General features: G+C 38.2%; 2 protein-coding genes, 1 long non-coding RNA gene and 1 pseudogene across 4 annotated transcripts; 3 read left to right on the plus strand and 1 right to left on the minus strand.

Annotated features, from left to right (window-relative positions):
• The first annotated feature begins 432 nt into the window (after positions 1-432).
• LOC111795248 (probable E3 ubiquitin-protein ligase ARI2) lies at positions 433-4,715 on the plus strand. Its single transcript, XM_023677553.1, has 7 exons — positions 433-821; positions 1,053-1,085; positions 1,183-1,462; positions 1,745-2,225; positions 3,286-3,834; positions 3,918-4,087; positions 4,214-4,715. Exons 1-7 carry the CDS (start codon positions 705-707, stop codon positions 4,354-4,356), a joined length of 1,773 nt encoding a protein of 590 aa, XP_023533321.1. The 5' UTR covers positions 433-704; the 3' UTR covers positions 4,357-4,715.
• Positions 4,716-6,731: 2,016 nt separating this feature from the next.
• Positions 6,732-12,176, plus strand: LOC111795116 (plastid division protein PDV2-like). Its single transcript, XM_023677365.1, has 6 exons — positions 6,732-7,100; positions 8,715-9,374; positions 11,125-11,285; positions 11,389-11,503; positions 11,718-11,834; positions 11,915-12,176. The coding sequence occupies exons 1-6, from the start codon at positions 6,840-6,842 to the stop codon at positions 12,056-12,058; spliced, it is 1,458 nt and encodes a 485-aa protein (XP_023533133.1). The 5' UTR covers positions 6,732-6,839; the 3' UTR covers positions 12,059-12,176.
• Positions 12,177-14,546: 2,370 nt separating this feature from the next.
• Positions 14,547-17,622, plus strand: LOC111795744. 2 transcript variants are annotated; one of them, XR_002815242.1, is made up of 4 exons: positions 14,547-15,455; positions 15,708-16,191; positions 17,108-17,237; positions 17,325-17,622. It is a non-coding gene; the product is annotated as an uncharacterized LOC111795744 (long non-coding RNA). The 2 variants fall into 2 exon arrangements; XR_002815241.1 differs by having other exon boundaries at positions 17,108-17,622.
• Positions 17,623-19,029: 1,407 nt separating this feature from the next.
• LOC111795743 lies at positions 19,030-20,980 on the minus strand (annotated as a pseudogene).
• Positions 20,981-21,576: the final 596 nt, after the last annotated feature.

Genomic DNA, 21,576 nt, shown 5'->3' on the forward strand with positions numbered 1-21,576 from the left:
ATTCTCTTATAAACCCGTCATCAAGGTCATCACTCCAATTTCAAATTTATTTACACAAAAATTTTATCAACTCAATTTAGCACACATTGCCCTAGCTCGGGCTCCAGAAAAATTGGGGACACCTTAAAAGACGAGATTCAACCCAACCAACCTTAAAAATTTACCTCTATGCACCAATTAAATAACCCTCATAAGTTAAAAAAATTTACGGGTAACTTTTTTTTTTTTACTTGCAGTGGTAAAAAAATGTCACACTTACGACCCCAATAATTAGAGGGAAGGGAATCGCAGTAATTCCATAATTTACTGAGTTAGTAAAATAATTTAAAGCATTCCAAATTCCGACAGAAAAAAAGCAAAATATATATATATATATAATATATATATATATGTGTGTGTATATATATATATATAAGATTTTTTTAATTTTTTTTTTTAATTTCATCGGAAGAACTCCTATTAGTCGTTGTCCTTTCAGTCTCTTGGCCGGATTTTCCAACGATCTCGCTGGAGGGAAACGTTCTCCGGCGTTTCCCGATTCTCCGGATCCGATTTATTCATCGAATCTCGTCAGCAATTGTTTTGTTCTGCTTTTTTGTTTTTTTTTTTCCCTTTCCTTTTTGATCTTACCTGTATTAACCACTGAGCTTTCCCTTTCCTTTTCCATCTGACTTCAGTTTGTAATTTCTTTGTTCAATTTCTCAATGGAGGACTGCATCAGCAGCGATGAAGACTACTATGACTCCGATCGAGAATCTCTCCACGGCCTCGAGAACGAGGACTCTGAAATTCAGTGGATTCCTAAAAGTTCTGCGACTAAGGTATTCTATTTCTCGCGACGCGTTCGGGTTGGGAGGTGGATTGTAATTGGATTTGATTACTGTTCTTTGTGGATTGAAATTTGAAATTCCTCTTTTCTCGATTCAATTTGGAGAGGTTTTTTCTCGATTGATTTTTGTTGAATCATAACGTAACATTCTATGATGGAGCGGCGGAATTATATGGATTTTCTAATCGGCCATACTTATGAAGAACTTGTTTTCTGTTTTCAGGTTATTACGAAGGAATGTCTCCTTGCGGCACAGGTTTAGAACCATTTATCTCGTTTTATTGTTTGATTGTTTAGCTGGGTTGTTGTTCGTTGTTTGAATTTGATTTTAGAATTGTTTTGTTTTCATGTAGAAGGAGGATATGCGTAGAGTAATGGATATGTTATCATTGAGGGAATACCATGCTCGGACCTTACTCATTCATTACCGATGGGATGTAGAGAAATTGTTTGCAGTACTTGTGGAGAAAGGGAGACATCATTTGTTTGCTACATCTGGTGTTACTATGATTGAGAATCAAAGTATTAGCTCCTCTGAGCCTTCTTCCATGGTGATGTGTGATATCTGCATGGAGGAAGTTCATGGCAATGATGCAACTAGAGTTGACTGTGGCCATTGCTTTTGTAATAACTGTAAGCATTTTTTCCCTCTAAAATTTTACTTGTTGATCTTTTCACGTGCTAAGCAACGAATTCTACTTTTGGAGTTATGTAAAAGTATTTTCCAATGGCCTTGTGAACTGATATTGTAAAGATTGGCTGTGATGTTGTTGGTTGTGAGCAATTGTTTTGGAATTAAATTCTGGGAAGTTCATATAAATTACTAATAATGGGCGGAGCTTTATTGTTCGTTATGTCGTTGAAAACTTGAAACATTTGTTCTGAGATCAAATTTACTACACTTTTGTGTTTCAGGTTGGACTGAACATTTCATTGTGAAAATAAACGAGGGTCAAAGTCGGAGAATTAGATGCATGGCTCATAAATGTAATGCTATTTGCGATGAAGCTGTTGTTAGGAATCTAGTTAGTAAAAGGCATCCGGATCTTGCCAATAAATTTGATCGTTTTCTTCTTGAATCGTACATTGAGGATAACAAGAGAGTCAAATGGTGTCCGAGTACCCCTCACTGTGGTAATGCTATACGCGTGGAGGATGATGAGTTTTGTGAAGTAGAATGTTCGTGCGGTCTTCAATTTTGTTTCAGTTGCTTATCAGAGGCTCACTCACCATGTTCATGTTTGATGTGGGAACTTTGGATTAAGAAGTGTCGAGATGAATCTGAAACAGTTAACTGGATGACAGTACATACGAAACCCTGTCCAAAGTGCCACAAACCTGTCGAGAAGAATGGTGGCTGTAACCTTGTCAGTTGCATCTGTGGACAAGCATTTTGGTATGTTCTTACTATTTTTGTAATCATTTTCTTTGTTATGGTTTTTTTTTTCGATAAATTTATTAGCCTGGACGGAAGCGGTCTGTTCAAAATTACTTAAATACAAGACCTGAAAACGAACTTTCTGATAGCGATATCTCTTTCGTATATTGCCAGACTTCGAGGCAGATAGCTCACTGTCATATATTGTTGAAACTGAGGCTAAATTCTTCTCTTGAAAGCATACGGGGTTTTAGCTGTCTTGAATAAATAGTTTTCTGCATTTCATTTGGTGTGAAAATGTTCCGATGAATCTAGCCATTTGATGCTCTTTCTCTCTTTCTAAGAACAGTTTTCTTCTTTGTTATTTTCTTTGAATTACATGTCATTGACACTCGTCATAATTCACCACTTTTGGGGGTCTCAAAATACTTAGTGTGCTCGATAGTCCTCGTCTGGAAAAAAGAACAACAACAGCATTTCTTTTTATTATTTTTTCTTTTTGACTTCGTTGGCTTTTGCTAATTTATTATCAAGAAAAATTGTCTTTTCTTGTATATGTATCAATTGGATGGTTTCGACGTACATCGGAGTCATTTGGAATGAAATCTAAGGAGGATTGTTGTTAGTTAATCAGTTAGTAATATCTAATCCATCTCTTATACTTAAAACTTCACTTAATCTTTTGTTGACATTCAACTGAACAAGTTCAATACATTGTGCTTAATCATTTTAAGCTTATGTTAGTTATAGATTCTGTAAAAATACGTATCTCCATAATCTGTTCTAAGGAAATAAAGGTAGTGAGGTGTGGAGTGTGAAAGATGGGTATTGTTTCCTTTAACGTACCAAATAATAACTTAAACTCTTTCTAATTTGAAATAAGTTCATAAAAATCAAGCATTTAGTGCTTGGTACTTAAGTTTCTGATAGTAGAACTCTGTTTCTTTTTCTAGTTGTTATTCTTTACAATAAATTTTGTTTGAACTGTTTGTTTTTGTTCTAGCTATTTGTTCTTCTGGCCATGTTTTTCATTTTATCAAGTGTGTCTAAGTTTCTACTTACCATCCTTCTGGTACAGTTGGTTGTGTGGTGGAGCTACCGGTCGAGAACACACGTGGTCGAGTATTTCTGGTCACAGTTGTGGGCGTTACAAAGAAGAATCAGCACAAAAAGCTGAAAGAGCAAAACGGGACTTGTATCGCTATATGCACTATCATAATCGATACAAAGCTCATACAGATTCTTGTAAGCTGGAAAGCAAATTGAAGGAATCCATACAAGAGAAGATTTCGATATCTGAAGAGAGGGAATCCATGCTGAGAGATTTTAGTTGGGTAAACAATGGACTTCATAGGCTTTTCAGATCAAGGCGGGTTTTATCATATTCTTACCCATTTGCATTCTATATGTTCGGGGACGAGCTATTCAAAGACGAGATGACCGAGGAGGAAAGGGAAATAAAGCAACATCTATTTGAGGACCAACAACAACAACTTGAGGCAAATGTTGAGAAGCTCTCCAAGTTCTTAGAGGAACCGTTTGATCAATACGCCAAAGATAAGGTAATGGAGATAAGGATGCAAGTCATCAATCTGTCCGTTATCACCGATACCCTTTGCAAGAAGATGTAAGCGTACTCGAACAATCTGTTAATTCTGTTCTTCTAAACGTGCGTTAAGCACTTGGAACTCAAGTACTATTCTCATGCAGGTATGACTGTATTGAAAATGATCTTCTGGGTTCTCTTGAACTGGGTATACACAATATCGCTCCGTACAAGTCGAAAGGAATCGAGAAAGCACTGGAACTTTCGGCTTGTTGGAACAGCAAAACGAATACTACTATTGATAAATATCTTCCATCAGACTGTAGTACAAGTGGTAATGTAGAGAGTACTTTTCTACACTTATTGTAAATCTGCATTCATTACCTACAACTCTAAATCAAGATCGTTGCACATTGCTTGATGTATATGCTTTATAGTTTTACTGATGGTACAAATGCAGGAGGATTGTCGGAACGCGATCGTTTGTCTGGATTGAACTCCGACGAGAACGGATGCTCTTCTAGGAAGCGTGCCAGAGCAGACGTTGTTACTGGTAACTTTTTTGATCTAAACTTGCCTGCTGAGGTGGTTGACAGAAACTAAACTAATATCTGGAAGTTGCGTGGTTATAAAGTACAGTTGTACAGATCTGACATAAAACAATAGCTTCGTTAGCATGGGACCAGGTAATCTTAGGTGTTCTTTTAATTCTTCACTCGTTGTTCACCATCTTTTATTATCTTATCTTCGTCTGAGCTATAGTTTGAAAGAGAATCTGTGATGTTCTTCACTTCACTCACGTTCCTTATTTCCATTTTGCTTTAGAAGAATCCGCAAATTGTACATAGCTGTGATATCGAGCTTTGATGGTATTTGGAATGTAAATGCTAGCTGAACTCTCAGCCTGAGATAGACAGAGGGTATTTATTATATGCATTCTGAGGTAGTCTGATATTTCTCTCTGGCTGTGTTTATTTTGATGTTTCTAAAGCTGTTCCTCCTGTCTGCCATGAACTGATTTGATTGTTAATTCGTAGGCTGTCTGGTGAACCTGTGTTTGTTTAGATGTTGCTTTAGGCCAACTCCACTTTCATTATGAATTAGATTAGCATTATTTACAGATAGTGTGTGGTTCATCAACATTAAAGAATTGTTTGTGAACAAATGGAATATTGTGTAACCTCGTTATTGGTGTTACATCATTTGTCCATTAATTCAACTAATCATTGAGGTAACACAAACGCTGCATTGATGCTTCTCTATAGTCCTTAATTCTTCTATGTCTTTACATCCAGGTTGGTTTTTGAGAATATGTTGGTCTTATGTCTTTACATCCAGGTTGGTTTTTGAGAATATGTTGGTCTTAGACATTTGTTGCGATTGACGCTTCTCTCTAGTCCGATATGCTTCCTTGTCTTTACATCTAGCTCGATACTCCTTTGAGTTATATGTTGGTCTAGACATTTCTTGTGAAGCCACTATGAGGTCCACGTTGGTTAGTGAGGGGAACAAAACATTTCTTATAAGGGTGTGGAAATCTCTCTATAATAGATGCGTTTTAAAATCATGAGGCTGATGACGATACGTAACGAGTGGATTGTGAGATCTCATATCAATTGGAAAGGGGAACAAAACATTTCTTATAAGGGTGTGAAAACCTCTGGCTAGACGTGTTTCAAAATCGTGAGGCTGACGGAGATGCGTAATGGGTTAAAGCAGACAATATCGGCTAGCGGTGAGTTTAGTCTGTTAGAACACCCTTTCGACATGAGAAGACAAAACAGATAATATCGGCTAGCGGTGAGTTTAGTCTGTTAGAACACCCTTTCGACATGAGAAGACAAAGCAGACAATATCGGCTAGCGGTGAGTTTAGTCTATTAGAACACCCTTTCGACATGAGAAGACAAAGCAGACAATATCGGCTAGCGGTGAGTTTAGTCTATTAGAACACCCTTTCGACATGAGAAGACAAAGCAGACAATATCGGCTAGCGGTGAGTTTAGTCTATTAGAACACCCTTTCGACATGAGAAGACAAAGCAGACAATATCGGCTAGCGGTGAGTTTAGTCTATTAGAACACCCTTTCGACATGAGAAGACAAAGCAGACAATATCGGCTAGCGGTGAGTTTAGTCTATTAGAACACCCTTTCGACATGAGAAGACAAAGCAGACAATATCGGCTAGCGGTGAGTTTAGTCTATTAGAACACCCTTTCGACATGAGAAGACAAAGCAGACAATATCGGCTAGCGGTGAGTTTAGTCTATTAGAACACCCTTTCGACATGAGAAGACAAAGCAGACAATATCAGCTAGCGGTGAGTTTAGTCTGTTAGACCACCCTTTCGACATGAGAAGACAGGAAGATGCTAAAAATTACACGTGTGCTCACTCCTTGAAGCACTTCTTGAGTGCAAACAATCCATTTTCATGGGCTCTTTTCCAATCAACTCATCAGATCTATTCGAGTCCATTTTAATCTTATTAATTTATTTTATCAAATTAAATTTGAAATTAATATCACTTCAAAACTAATTTTTTTTTCACAAATCAAGTAACAAATTACACAATTTCATTAGCAAGAGCATAATTTACAAACCCTTCACTCCAAAATACTCAAATTTACTATTAGTATTTTCATAGCTAATATTTAGATTCGAAAATTCGAACATCTGAGTTTTAGAACATGAATATAATATCATAACTAGTTGAACCATGTTCAAGTTGACCGTTCATACTTGTTTACTAGTTATAACTTTGACCGTTCATACTTGTTTACTGGTTATAAACTTTTAAAATGGATGAAAACTTGTTAATGTAATTGCTAAGATTCCATTTTATTTTGGGTAGAAACAAAGTTTGTATTGTTTGAAATTTCAGTTTCAGGAAGAAAGGTGGGTCTTCTGAGCCAATCAGTATATCTATAGAGAGAGCACCAGAATCACTTATAGTCTTCCAATTTTTCCACCATAAACTACTTCTATTGGCGCCTTCTGATTCAAAGTCCTGTTCTTTTCAAAACCCCACTTCCCATTTCCCCTAATTTCCCTCAAAAACCCTAGCCGGAGCCACCCACCAGCGCCCATGGAAGAAGACGGCATAGACATGGTTCTTGGCAGAGCCACAGAGCTCCGGTTGAAGATCAGCAACTGCATTCACAAGGCTACAACCACCGCCTCTCTCCTGCAAGACCCATCTGCCGGAGTGGGAAATGAGGCTGCCAATGACGGTGGTTCCACCTCCGAATGTCCTGCCGGCGTCACGGAGGACGACGAAGAAGTGGAACGGCTTTTGAATATCTGCGATGCCCTTGAATCCTTGGAGACCCAACTCTCTTCTTTGCAGGTTTTCCCGCGTTCGCTCTTTTTTTTTTTCTCACATTTCTTGATTTGATGGTCTGTGACTCTGTTCTGCTTTAGATTTTGAATTGATTTGATTGTATCATATGGCAATTGTTCTGATCTGGGTTTCGTTTTTCTTTTGTTCATTTCACCATATTTTGGAGCTATGAAGTTCTTGAATGATCTTCGTTGTTCTTGTGGTAGAAAGAAAGTGAATTGAAACTTTGAAACTACTTATTGAATTGCTTTGTTGTTTGTGTTCTGTCAAATCTGACCTTGTTCCTTGCTTTGGTATATTGTTTGTGAATGCAGAAGAAACTGATATCATAAGAAATGGTTTTCTTTGTTAACTATCTATATGGCATGTTTTCAAACATGATTTCTTGCTTTTTCTGAAAGGTTTTCCTCTTCTAGCAAACAAGTTTGGCCTTTGAGATTGTAATACTAAATCATATTCTCGCTCTCTGTATCCTTCTCTTTGTCTGTCTTGTCTGTCTTGTCTCTCTTGTCACTCTGGTCAAAATCAATGGGACTAGGTGAGATCTCACATCGGTTGAGGAGGAGAACGAAACATTCTTTATAAGGGGTGGAAATCGCTCCCTAGGAGACGTTTTTTAAAAACCTTGAGTGAAAATCCCAAAGAGGACAATAACTGCTAGGGTGGGCTTGGGCTATTATAAATGATATTAGAGCTAGACACCAGGTGATGTGAGTGACGAGGCTGAGCCCCGAAAGGGGTGGACACGAGGCGGTGTGCAAGCAAGAACACTGGGCCTCGAAGGGGGTGGATTGGTGAGGGTCCCACATTGATTGGAGAAAGGAACCAGTACCAGCGAGGATGCTGGCCCCAAAGAGGGGTGAATTGTGAGGTTCCACCTTGGTTGGGGAGGAGAATGAAGCATTCTTTATAAGGGTGTGGAAACCTCTCTCTAGCAGATGCGTTTTGAAAACCTTGGGGGGGAAAGCCCAAAGAGGACAATATTTGCTAGCGGTGGGCTTAAGCCGTTACAAATGGTATCAAAGCCAGATATCGAGCGATGTGCCTGTGAAGAGGTTAAGCCCTAAAGGGGGTGGACATGAGGCAGTGTGCCAGTAAGAACGCGGGGCTCCGAAGGAGGTGGACTTGGGGAGGGGGGTCCCACATCGATTGGAGAAAGGAAGGAGTGCTAGCGAGAACGTTGGCCCCAAAGGAGGTGGATTGTGAGATTCCACGTCGGTTGAGGAGGAGAACGAAACATTCTTTATAATGGTGTGGAAAACCTCTCCCCTAGCAGACGCGTTTTAAAAACCTTGAGGGGAAGTCCGAAAGGCAAAGCTCATAAGGACAATATCTACTAGCGGTGGGTTTGGACCGTTACAGACTATGGTCTGCTTGAAGAGCCGCCTATACTCATAGCACCAATCTATTCTTGCTTTCTTGATCTCACATATCTCAGTTCTAAATTTGAGTTATATCAGAATAATCCATAGATTTTTGTTCTGTTTCATTACTAGAACGTTAATTGAACTCTGGATAACGTAGTCTTTGTTGAATATATTTGCATTCCTAGTTATGTAACTATATGATCCAGACAATTGGTCCAGTGCTAATTGATATTGCTACTCTTGACATATCAAGGAATTGCAACAACAACAACGATACGAACGGGAAGCTGCTCTGAGTGAGATCGAACACAGCCGCACGATGCTACTCGACAAGCTCAAGAACTACAAAGGCGAGCATTTGGAGGTGATAAACGAAGCTTCGGCCTTCGCTGGCGAGGCAGTAGAGCACAACCATGATCTCATGCTTCCTCCATATCCAACCCGTCCGCCCTACGCTCTTCACCTAAACAATGGCCAATTACCACCATCCTTGTCTGCTCGCAAATCTGCCCGCAATGGGGTAACCTTGAACTACACGACGAACGATGCTCAAAGGGAGTCAAGCGAGTCGTTGACTACCAGCAAACAAGTGAGCACGAGAAGCTCGACGAACGGATTAGGTTCACTCATAGCTGCTGCAGCCAAGGCAGTGTTTACCATTGTTGGTGTTGTGTCAATATTGAGCATGTCTGGCTTTGGACAACAAATCGCAGCGAAGAGAGTTAGTCGTTCGAAGATCTCCAATGGGTTTGTTGAACAGCCATCGACCAAAGAAGAGAGATCGATAATTCGATGCCCGCCCGGGAAAATTCTCACGGTGGAAGACGGGGAGGCGCGGTGTGTGGTGAAAGAGAGAGTGGAAGTTCCATTTTCCTCCGCCGTGGCCAAACCAGATGTGAACTATGGATGTGGTTAATGCATCACTTGCCAATGCTTCTTTCTTCCGCATCAAAAGGTAACACTTTATTCCATCTTCAATATGTAAAGTTTAACACATTTTTATGTTCTAAAAATATATATATAAGTATATATTAGGTTTTAATTTTTTTTAGTTTAATGCATCCCATCTTAAAATCTACATTTTGGTCTAATTTGAACGACAATTTTCAAAGAGGATAATATCTGCTAGCCGTGGATCTGGGTTGTTACAAATGGTATCAAAGCCAGACACTGGACGATGTGCCAGCCTTCTCGCTGTTTCTCGAAGGGGGTAGACACGAGGCAGTGTGCCAGTAAGGACGTTGGGCCCCAAAGGGGGGTGGATTTTGGGGTGGTCCTACATTGATTGGAGGAAGGAAAGAGTGTCAGCGAGGACGCTAGGCCCCGAAGGGGGGGTGGATTGTGATGTCCCATTGGTTGGGAAGAAGAACAAACCACCATTTATAAGGGTGTGGAAATCTTCCCCTAGCATACGCGTTTTAAAGCCTTGAGGGGAAGCTCGAAAGGGAAAGCCCAAAGAGGACAATATCTGTTAGCGATGGATTTGGGTTGTTGCATTATGAGTCGCGTTCTTTCTTCTCCGTACGAGTTCATTCTTGGAGGAGAGGTCCAATAAGATTTGTTCCTATTATGCAAATGGTCGAAGACTCGTAACTTTGACTCATTACTTCGGTCGGAGGCTATGCTAGTTACCTTGCTATTACGACAAATTGATGGCATCAATCACATAACCTATTAACCTAGTGAACTTTTGCATATTCTTGACCATGGTTGATCAGTAGTAATTTGACTCGTTATTTGTTTATTAGAGATTTGTCTCTTGAGTGGTTACCATATACTCTCTTGTAGATTTCTCGGATGATGTAGTTAGCCTCATTGAGAGTAAGGAGTAACATCTCTTGTATAATCGTCCACCTTCAAACCCAGAGACTTGGGCTTTAACCTTCTCAACCAAAGCGGGGTTGAACTTACTACCCTCGACAGACCCTTATAAGTCAACCTCGTGATTCTAAGTTGACCCATAAGGACAGTGTTGCAGTGATCAAAACTATAATTCTACGTAGTTGTAGAGAACTCAAATAAGAAAACGGTATGATAATACAACATGATAACAGTGCTACAATTGTTATTGATCAAGAAAGAAATCCAAAAGAAACTCAATTTTTAGTGCAATTACCCGAGAATTGAGACAACTAAAGACGACACCATAAGATAGTTATAGACTAGTAGATTATGGAAATTAAATTTATATTTAATCAAACATTCAAACCACTCATTAAAACAAAGTTGACTTTTATATTATCCTATTTCTTTTCTAGCTTGTACGTTGACAACCACCCTAGATCGATTCTGTGGTCGGATTGAAACCATCATTTGAATAATCGTCGATGTTTAACAAGATCCAAATAAATAAATAAATAATTGCCCAACCCAAGGCCAAAACTATTTTTTAATTATTAGAAAAAAGAAAAACCCAAGTGATTGAAATTAATTTTTACCACAAGAATTTGTAAGTTCAAAAAATTATCCCAAAAACCAATGAAAAAACCAGCAAATTTGGCTGTTTTTCAAGACAGCCCCCTGTTTTGTTCCATGTCCTGTTCTTGCCTTGTGGATTATCTCTGTATTTTACCCAAAGAAGCAAAAAGCAGGCTGCCATGGCTTTTCATTACAATGAAGAGGTAAGAGCACAAAACAGAACACTTTATTGGTTCACTGCATAAATAGGATCCTCCAATATGAGTTCCCCAAGCAAAAACAACATAATCATGGCCACTTTCGGAGAATCCAAGGTTTTCACTGAACACCAAGAAGCTCTTGTGGTCAAGTCATGGAGTGTCATGAAAAAAAATGCTCCTGAATTGGCCCTCAAATTCTTCCTCAAGTAAGCTACTCCCGACTCGAACTTACGACATTCCCGTCAATCCTAAGGTTCGTATTCGTCATTTGAAACTGACCCTTTTCTTGTTTTGTTGGATTGTGCTTAGGATATTTGAAATCGCTCCGTCCGCTCAAAAGATATTTCCTTTTCTGAGAGACGCTAAAGTTCCCCTCGAGCAAAACCCTAAGCTGAAACCTCATGCTTTGAGTGTCTTTACTTTGGTAAGTAAATCAAGAACAGGCACTATCATAAGAATATTTTTTTACTATAGGTCTGAAAAGATAGTGTTTCTTTAATCTCTGGAGAAATATGATCGAGGGCTAATTCAAACCCTTCGGGTAAAAGAAGAACAACCCCACATTCAAACCACCCCTTTTCCCGTGACATGTTTTTTTTAATGTCTTTTACATTATGAATTTGGTTTGAATCTTGTAGACTTGTGAGTCCGCGGTTCAGCTTCGGAAAGGTGGCATAGCAGCGGCTAGAGAAACCACTATCAAGAGGCTCGGTGCCAGTCACTTCAAATATGGTGTCGTCGACGAACATTTCGATGTATCTACATTCTATTTTGATCTTATAATTTGAACTTTACCTTCGTCCCGATCGAACTATGAACGTTTTTTTGTTCATAGGTGACAAGATTTGCACTTTTGGAGACAATAAAGGAAGGAATTCCAGAGATGTGGAGTGCGGAGATGAGAGGGGCATGGGCTGACGCTTATGATCAGTTGGTGGCCGCCATTAAAGCTGAGATGAAGCCTTCTTCCACCTCTTAATATATATATATATATACATCTATATATATATATATTTATATTTCTCTTCTGTGTGACAAGGACATTTTTTATGCTTAATTTTCAGAGTGGTTGAATAAATGTATGGCTTTTTCATCAAGAAAAGTATTGTTTTTTCTTTTTTTTTTTTAATTTAAAGTTTCATTGTTTATAAATAAATTAATTAATTAATGTCAAATTGCTCTTTTTATAATGTTTTTTTTGGATTAATTAAGATCTGTATTAGCTCAAGCACACGGTTCATCAGTTTTGGCTCGTAATTTCTAACCTTTATTAAAAAAAATGTTTTATTTCACTCTTTAATAAATGACAGATATCCAATCCGTTGCCTTTTGGAACCTAGTATACTTATTGGCACTCGTTCTCCTCTCTAAACGACGTGGGATCTCACAATCCATCTCTTTCAAAGCCTAGTGTCCTCGCCGACACTCGTTCCCTTCTCAAAACAATGTAGGATCTCGTAATCCACCTCCCTTTAGAGTTTGGCGTCCTTGTTGGCATGCCTCACGGTTTTAAAACCGGTCTACTAAGGAGAAACTTTCATACCATTATAAAGAATGTTTCGTTCCATCTCGAATCAATGCGTGATCTCACAATATCGACTAATCTACTGTTAAAACCACACTACTTTCTTATGGAGAGAGATTTATTGTTCACCACTAAAATTTATCATCAACACAAACGTTACATTTTCCAATCTTCGTACTTTTATTAAAAATAAAAATTTGAATAAACAATTCCGAACCTACCGAACCCAAAATGTTTAGTGTTGGATTGGGTTAGGTACATTATTTAATAAAAGTTATTAGGGTCGAAAAAATTTATAACCCGAATAATTGAATTGAGTCTATAAGATGTCCTAACCCGACCCAATCCAATCTATAAACACCCTCATCAAAATAATCGAACTGTTTACTCATTATCGGGAGTTAAATCATATAACACTAAAATCTATAATATCTTATGGATCTAACATGATCACATCTCTTGTAAAATAAGATAGAAAGATCCAAACGCTGTTCTTTAATGCACAAACAGGCGTGACCAAAACATATAAGCATGGACATAGTCACTCATAGGAACATATCTATCTCTTCCAAGTCTCACCTCGATCAAGTAGATATATTTAAAAATTATATTATTTAAACCTATAATATTTTCAAATATATATATTTTATAAAATCAAACGCTTTAAAAAATATTTTTTTTTGCTCTTCCACTTTTACCCTTGAAACGCTGTCGTTGTTCGGTTAACTCAATTCGTTAATTTTACCATATCAAATTTTTAATCGCTCTCGAAATCAACTAGCTATTATAATTTTTATAATTTTTATGAATAGACAAATTTAATTCTTTTAAAAAAATAGGTAATAAAATATTATTTATATATTATATTTATTTATTTAATATAGGTTCGAAACCTAATGAAAGGACAAGACAACCTCGAATGGTTCATTGAACACAAATGAAAACTTTCATTTTTGAAATTAAATTAATTGAGATTTTTGGTGCTTATTAAAATGTCGTGTGTACGACAACATTGTCTTGCCTTTTTGTCTCCAACATTATATATATATATATATATATTCGGTATAATTATATTAAAAAAAAAGACGTTGGTGTTTGAAATTTCACGACTGACTTGGTTGTGTCTCGGATTCCATGGAACTCAATTCAAGAAAACTATAAAGGTGTTTGATAAGATCCTCCGATCTGTCATAGCCTTTCATCGTCGGTAGCTTGAATTTTTGAGAACTTCTTCCATTATTTATAGTGAATGAGTTTGTCGACCTGTGCTCGAGTAGGTTCACTATCTCATTCAATTGATTTAGTTCACTCGCACTCAAAGTTGGCAATATGCCTATTCGTTCGTATTGAGATATAATATTTGAATTATATATTATTTATAGAATATATCTTAATATTCTTTATTTATAATTTGATTTATAATATATTTTATTTTATTATCAATATTTAATAAGTTTATATTTAAAGCTTATGAATATCGATGAGAATAAATTCCTGTTCGATTCCAATTTTATTTCTATTTCTCATTTTTAACCGTTCGCACCATTATTTAAATTAAATAATTTTAAAAATATTATTTAAATAAAAAGTTCGAAATTTTAGTATTCCTTTTGTAGTTATTGATGAGAAAACTATATAAAACAATAATAATTATAAGATATCACATCAAAATGTCTCAAAATGTCTATCATTATTTTAGTCGACATAGGATAGCATGTTGTTGAGTTCGGTTCTTGTTTTATTTTTTTTTTATGTATTTAAAAAATATAAATATAATTTACTTTAAAATCAATAAAATAATTATTTTTAATAATAAATAAATTATTTACATTAAATATTAAAAAAAATTAATGAATAAACTAAAAAATTATACTTTTAAAATCATAAACATTAAATAAATGAAAATAGATACATTAAATGAAAATAAATCTAAAATGGTAATTTAACATAATTAAAAAAAAATTAAAAAATAAATATTTGAGTGTCATTGTTTCTTCTCCAATGCGCCCTTATCATTTACAGAACGAACTCAGAGCTTTCGCCATGGACGAATCTTTCCATTACAATGTCTGCACTATTCACCGTCAGCTTTCGTTCTTCTACCATCGCCGAAATCTCAATACTATGCCCCCGGGGCTCCGATTCGGTACCCGACGGAGGGCGGCGCCGCTTTCAAAGACGAATATGGCTTCTTGGAGTTTGCGAGGGCCACACTTGCTTTGGCGGCCAAAGAACAGAGCTCCGTGAGGGAAATCGGCAGGTGCGCTTTAGCTAGCGGGATTAGAAAATAAATTTCTCCTAATTCGAGCTCTCTGTTGCTGGATATTTGGGGAATGATCGAATCGATCTTCATAGATTCTGAACTGCAGAGAAAGCAATTAGGGTTTTGATCAAGAATGTGGCCGGCCTTTACTGGATGCCTCAATTCTTGAAGCCTACCATCTGTATGGATAATTTTTGCTGTTGAAGGCCAGTTTGTGAGGCTGCTAGCACTCGAGTTCTGAGATGAGGCACAAACCCCCATTGTTTTAGTTAGATGGAAGAGGAGATGGGTACGTAGTGAATGATAACTTATATTTATATAGAAAGAAAACTGGGGGGAAAATAGCAGGGCATGTGAATCATGGGGCCATGATAAGACGGTATGAAAACGGCGGAAAATGCAGTGAATATGAGGCTTGATTATCCTTTTTGAGTTTCCTTGGTGCTTCAATTAGATACCAAAACTGTGCAGAAGCTGGGCCACACTGACCATTTATCTCAGGGAGAAAGAGTGAGAAAGCAGGAGACCCCTTTCTCGACCAACCGACTGTTCAACGTGTCTCTCACTGTTTGACAATGACACCAATCGGTAACTTTTCTGTCCCAACAGAGTTATCTGATTGATCAACATGATTAACCTTTTGGATCTCAATATCATGATTTTGATAATGCTTATATACATGTGCTAATGGTTCAAAAGAAATAGCAACTCTTCCTGTGCTTTTTTTCTTGTGGGTATCTACTGTTGGCCTTGAGATGGAGTGCTCTGCACAAAATAAGTTGTTTTTGTAACCATAATGTTTTCTTGATTGTTCTTGATTGAGAAGCCTTTTTGTTTTAGATCTCAGGTGGGGCGATCTCTACGCTGCCCCGAGGCTTCTTTTCGGTTGCTAACTGTCTCCAATCCGGAAGAAATGGGATTGAATTATGTGGATCAATCTTAGTGCCATGGAAGTGTAACGACCTAAGCCCACCACTAGTAAACATTGTTCTCTTTGACCTTCCCTTTCGGACTTCTCCTCATGGAGAGGTTTTCACACCCTTATAAAGAATGTTTCGTTCCCGTCTCCAACCGATGTAGATCTTAGAATTCACCCTCTTTCGAGGCCGAACGTCCTCACTAGCACTCATTCCTCTCTCTAATTGATATGAGATCTCACAAGAAGGGTAGCTGTCCTTTATCATGTTAGGTAATAGGATTAAGAAGATGGGTGAAAGGAGACTGAAAATAGTACCGACCAAATTACTTCTTGGACAGTAACAGAGAAGAAGGAGAAGGGCCTCTTGCTGTACTGAATTATACTATCCAGATTTTGTCTCATGAGGTATTGCTATCACATCTCTTCAGTATTCAAAAGAGTTCCATTAATACATGCATATAATAGAAAGTAATAATTGTAGAATGTTTGGAGATGTAAAGTTTACTTTTTAAAAAAAATTAGTGAAAGGATCAAAAGCACTTTTTATGTTTGATATCATAAAAGTTTTCAATAGTCTTTTGAAATAATGTAGGTTTGGAAAATGATATTGATCTTTGCAAGGTTGTTAGCTATAACTACAACAAGCATAAGCAATGAATTGTTACATCATGTAACAGCCCAAACCCACTCCTAGCAAATATTGTCTCTTTGGACTTTCCCTTTCGGGCTTCCCTTCAAGAGTTTTAAAGCCCATCTGCTAAGGAGAGGTTTCCACACCCTTATAAATAATATTTTGTTCTCTTCCCCAACTGAGGTGAGATATCACAATCCACCCCCTTCGGGGCCCAGCGTCTTCGCTGGCACTCGTTCCTTCTCCAATCGATGTGGGACCCCCCAATCCACTCCCTTTGGGGCTAGTGTCTTTGTTGGCACACCGCCTCGTGTCCACCCCCCTTTGGGGCTCAGCCTTCTCGCTGGCACATTACTTGTTGTCTGGCTCAGATACCATTTGTTATAACCCAAGCCCACCGCTAGCAAATATTGTCCTCTTTGGGCTTTCCATTTCAGGCTTCCCCTCAAGGTTTTTAAAACTCGTCTACTTGGGAGAGGTCCACACAATAATGTTTCGTTCTCCTCCCCCACTTATGTGGGATATCACATTATGCGAGTAAACAGTCTCACTACTTTTCCCGTTAAATTTATACTTTATCTATGATTCTTCATATGTATATTTAGAATCCTGAAGAGTTATTATCCAATTTTTTTCTAAGTTTTTCTTCATGTTCTTCCATGTTTATCCATTTTCTTCTTCCTTGGGGAGGCTGGCGGTCCCCGGGTCTGCTTCAAAGATGGGATGTACTTGATGGCATTCTGTGACAATATAGATAATTGGTGGTAATGACAAGGAAAGGGAAAGTTCACTTTCTGGAAAAGGAAACTTTGCTGAAATTGTGAGGGAATATGCAAATTTAGCCAAATGCTAAAAATTGATTAATGGGGTTGGAGTTTCTTAATGTTTTATGGTCTGTGTTGATCAGGTAGAGCAGATTTTGGAGCAACTTTTACAAAGTTTGGACCAAAATGGCGTGCGTGCTTCATTCATCCTCTTCCAGGAAAAATCTCGAACCATTCTGTGTAGGCAAGTTCAAGATACATCCAATTTACAGGTAGACTTGTGGCCCTCCTCCTTTGTAGATATGAAGTATGCCCAAACTCTTTTTTCTTCCTTTCTTTTTCAATATGCCCTTTTCATACGTTTCTTTCACGCTAGGAGAACCCTTTTCTATATTTGACACTATTGTCGTTTCTTTGTGAATGCATCTCTGTTCTGGAATATTGCCTTTTCTTTCTCTTCTATCTCGTCCAAGCCATAAAGCATGTTTTTATTTCATATAAACCAACCCCATTAAGGTCCCATTCTGAAAGTGGAAGTGTGTAGCTTTTCCCTTGAGAACTTGGGGATGGTCCATAATCAGAACTGTTCTCCAAGCCTGGGTATGTCTTATAACTTGAATATAATATGGTTCAACGTATTAAAACATATACTCTCGACCATAGGTTCGAATCAAACGTGTTGAATCCAAAAACAAAAATGCAAGACTGATACTATCGATGTATGGTTCTAAATTTGTATTAATTTGATTAGGGATAAAGTTTGAAGGAAAGGTCTGATAAGATGAATGATGAGGCCATGTTTATGTACATGTTGGTATATACAAGTTTACCCTCTTTCTGTATGCATATGGTGGAAATGTTTTCAAGCTTGACATTGATGGATGACTAATGAACCAGAACTTAGAAACATAAAAGGGAATCACATATTTCAGTAGTAGGCATAATCAAAATGTTATAGTTTTTGAAGACAGACTTCTTGGATGTATGGATTATTCAGCCTCATGATCTTGTAACAATTGTTGTTTTTTTGCATCGCGAAAGAGATTGGTATCGACTATAATTTGCGTGTTGCTTGATTTAATTTTGTGTGATCATATTCTAAATATCATCCGATTAATTTGTTTATGACTCATACTTGAGATGAATGTAATAGCCCAAGCCCACCGCTAGTAGATATTGTTCTCTTTGGATTTTTTCCTTCCAAGCTTCCCTTCAAGGTTTTAAAATGTGTCTACTAGGGAGAGGTTTCCACACCCTTATAAAGAATGCTTCGTTCCCCCCTCCAACCGATGTGGGATCTCACAATCCACCCCCCTTCGGGGCTCAGTGTCCTCTTTGGCACACCGCCCGCTGTCCACCCCCTTCGGTGCTCAGCGTCCTCGGTGGCACACTGCCCATTGTCCACTCCCCTTCTGGGCTCTGCGTCCTTGCTAACACACTGCCCGGTGTCTGACTCTGATACCATTTGTAACGGCTCAAGCCCACCGCTAGCAGATATTGTCCTCTTTAGGCTTTCCCTTCCAGACTCCCTGTCAAGGTTTTAAAATATATCTGCTGGGGAGAGGTTTCTGCACCCTTATAAAGAATATTTCGTTCCACTCATCAATCGATGTGGTATCTCACAATATTATACGCACACAGAAGCTTCTTTGATACATGAGAGGTTCAGGACTAAAGATGGAGAATCCGTAGGCTTTATTGTGTTTCTTTACTTTTCTTTCCTTTTTGGGGGACTTTTTAGATAATATTACGTGAACTCAAAGGAAATTCAAGAAAATCACTATTTCTTTTTCCTTTTGGCCAGAGAAATTGTTTATTAACGAGTTAGGCTCTTGGATTTTTGGCTACAACTAAATGATATCATGAGATTCATGATGATCTGATATCCTACAAACAAGTCCATACTGAAGGAACCTGATTCTAATCCTAAACCTAACTTACTTGATATCATTGTTCATCAAGCTGCTGATATCAGGGCCACAATAACCCCAGCAGCAGAGCTGTTGGGTCACCGAGCAGTGCAGATATAACAGATTGGACAGCCATACCAGCCATATCACAGCACCTTTTCATCTTCCCCTTGCCCTTGTTGTGATGAGTCTGAAGAGAATTCCTACTTAGGAATTCTCATCTCCAATTTGGTCCCTTTCCCACGTCCAAAATACAATTCATGCCAGCTCTCCACAAGCATATCTTTCACACAAGCTACATGTAGATTATACTTCTTACAGGAAGACCTGTAACTCCAGCTTCCTCCCTTCCGCCCGCACCTATGACACGATGCACTCACTTTCTTATAAAGGTAGAGCTTGATTGCACCGTCGCTCAGTGCCATTGGGAGCTTGGCACAACATGGATGAAGGTCGAAACCACATAATTTGCAGTGGTAAATGAAGCCAGTGACATCCTTCCCACAGGCATTGCAGAATCGGGGAGTGTCACCAGGCGGGTGAGACATGAACTGAAAGGAGCACTTGGTATAAAAAGGGTGTGAGATAGAGGGGAAAGGGATTGCACAATGCACGTGAAGGTCGAAGTCGCAGACTGTACATTTATAACGAGAGCCTATACCGACCTCCTTGCAACCGTCACACATGAATGGAGACTCCGAGTACTCAAACTTGAGCTTGTGTTGTGGATGGCTGAAGTGAGAACTCTCATTATACTTCATCTTCAAATTTGGCTTCTGCTCGAGTAAAACAACAGGAATGGTATCGTATATATACTGAAGAAAAAGCTTCAAGGTAACTGTCTCTGACTCCTTTTCATACATACATACATATTTCAGTCAAACCAACTAATTTTGAGAGCAAAGATTGGGTTATAGGATTGAAAAAGAGTGGTTTAGAGTATTATTGGGGCTGGGTTTGGCTTGAAAATGAATCAAAGGTGGGGAATTATTATATGCTTTGAGAAGGTGGTAAATTATAAGCATTGAAAGGGAATTAGTCCCAAATGTGAAGAAGGCACCACTTTTGATACTCACAAAGCATATTTGTTCATACCCATCAAAGGAATTTGTAGATTTTGATATATTTATTCTATCTGTGATGCAATCATGTCCAGAATTTGAGATGGAATTCGATGAAATTCGATGAAATATGAGCATTGCAGCTTTTTTGAGAGACTTGATTATGGCTATGCCTTTGTTAAATTGGAAGAATATTAGGCAATTTGGAAGATTTGAATAATGCAAAGACATTAGCCCTAGTTTATAGCTTAATATTAAACATTTGGTTAGTTTAATTTCAATGAATAGACTTCAACAACATACGGAGACGTGGAGTTTGAACTTCCGACTTCTTATATGTTTTAATCAGTTGAATCATGTTCAGGTTGATGTTTGTTTAAACTCAATTTGGTTGGTAAGATCAAGTAGACCGATACATGTACCAAATGCTCATGCGGAAAAGTTGACTTCTAAGTCTACAATCTAGGGTTTGCTCCGAGAAATATCCTTTCTTTCTCGTCCACTCAGGGGGTGTGGACACACCTGCGCAGATTACAGGTGACAGTTACAAGAATGGTGGGGAAGTGAAGAATACCTGATGACATTCAGGGATGGATGTAGACCCATCGGGCAGGAGAAATTATTGAAATTCTATGAAGGAGTCTCGGGAGATATGAGACATGCCAATTTCATACGACCAGGTGGAGTGGCACAAGATCTGTCAGGTTGGTCTAGTAATTAGTGTCAGGTTGGTCTAGTAATTAGGTTGGTCTGAGATTGATTGAAAAGGCAGCCCAACCGCTCCTCCCCCCAACCGCCTACTTACTCGTGCTCGCATCTCGATTGGAGGTCGACGACTGTGGTCCGACATAAAAACATAAGTCGTCCGCCTCGACGTGATACATGAATTGCTTAGTAGTGCTTCGTCTTTATTATAGTTGGCTTGACACCTTGATATGTCCATGACGTCTAAGAACTGAGCTAAGCAATTCAGGCTTAAGTCGATCCTCATGGCTTGTATCATACAAAATCTAAGAGAGAATCTTATGTAAACGAGTCAACATTGCGACACAAGGATCGTCTCTCTAGTATAATGAATGTTTGTCTCTCTAGTATAATGAATGTTTTTCCTAATGTTGCATCTTTGTGCACTTTTTATACCTCTCCACCTTATCATCACTCACCTCTAATTTAAGCATCAAAGCATATCTGATATTGCTACATCAATAAACGACTTGGGCAACTCTTATTATTGTGTGACCTCTACAATTGACCTAATGTCAGACAATCAGATTCATTTTTTAGTATAATGTGTTTTTAAAAGTAGCATAACTTAAATCAAATCGATCTTTCTTGTGCCCCACCTAACACCTTGAAACAATATCTTAGAAACATAATTGAACTTGAAAAATTGAAGGGAGATCCAAATGGGTAAGATGGAATAT

The sequence above is a fragment of the Cucurbita pepo genome, chromosome LG05 (genome assembly GCF_002806865.2).
Source record: "Cucurbita pepo subsp. pepo cultivar mu-cu-16 chromosome LG05, ASM280686v2, whole genome shotgun sequence".
Lineage (NCBI taxonomy): Eukaryota > Viridiplantae > Streptophyta > Magnoliopsida > Cucurbitales > Cucurbitaceae > Cucurbita > Cucurbita pepo.

What these genes read in the sequence shown, in the direction of transcription:
- LOC111795248 (XM_023677553.1), top strand. Translation starts at nt 705, where the DNA reads ATGGAGGACTGCATCAGCAGCGATGAAGACTACTATGACTCCGATCGA. An exon ending in CTAAAAGTTCTGCGACTAAG is followed by an intron (nt 822 to 1,052) that starts GTATTCTATTTC and finishes TTCTGTTTTCAG; the next exon opens with GTTATTACGAAGGAATGTCT. An exon ending in ATCTGTGGACAAGCATTTTG is followed by an intron (nt 2,226 to 3,285) that starts GTATGTTCTTAC and finishes CTTCTGGTACAG; the next exon opens with TTGGTTGTGTGGTGGAGCTA.
- LOC111795116 (XM_023677365.1), top strand. Translation starts at nt 6,840, where the DNA reads ATGGAAGAAGACGGCATAGACATGGTTCTTGGCAGAGCCACAGAGCTC. An exon ending in CCCAACTCTCTTCTTTGCAG is followed by an intron (nt 7,101 to 8,714) that starts GTTTTCCCGCGT and finishes TGACATATCAAG; the next exon opens with GAATTGCAACAACAACAACG. An exon ending in CTTTGAGTGTCTTTACTTTG is followed by an intron (nt 11,504 to 11,717) that starts GTAAGTAAATCA and finishes TGAATCTTGTAG; the next exon opens with ACTTGTGAGTCCGCGGTTCA.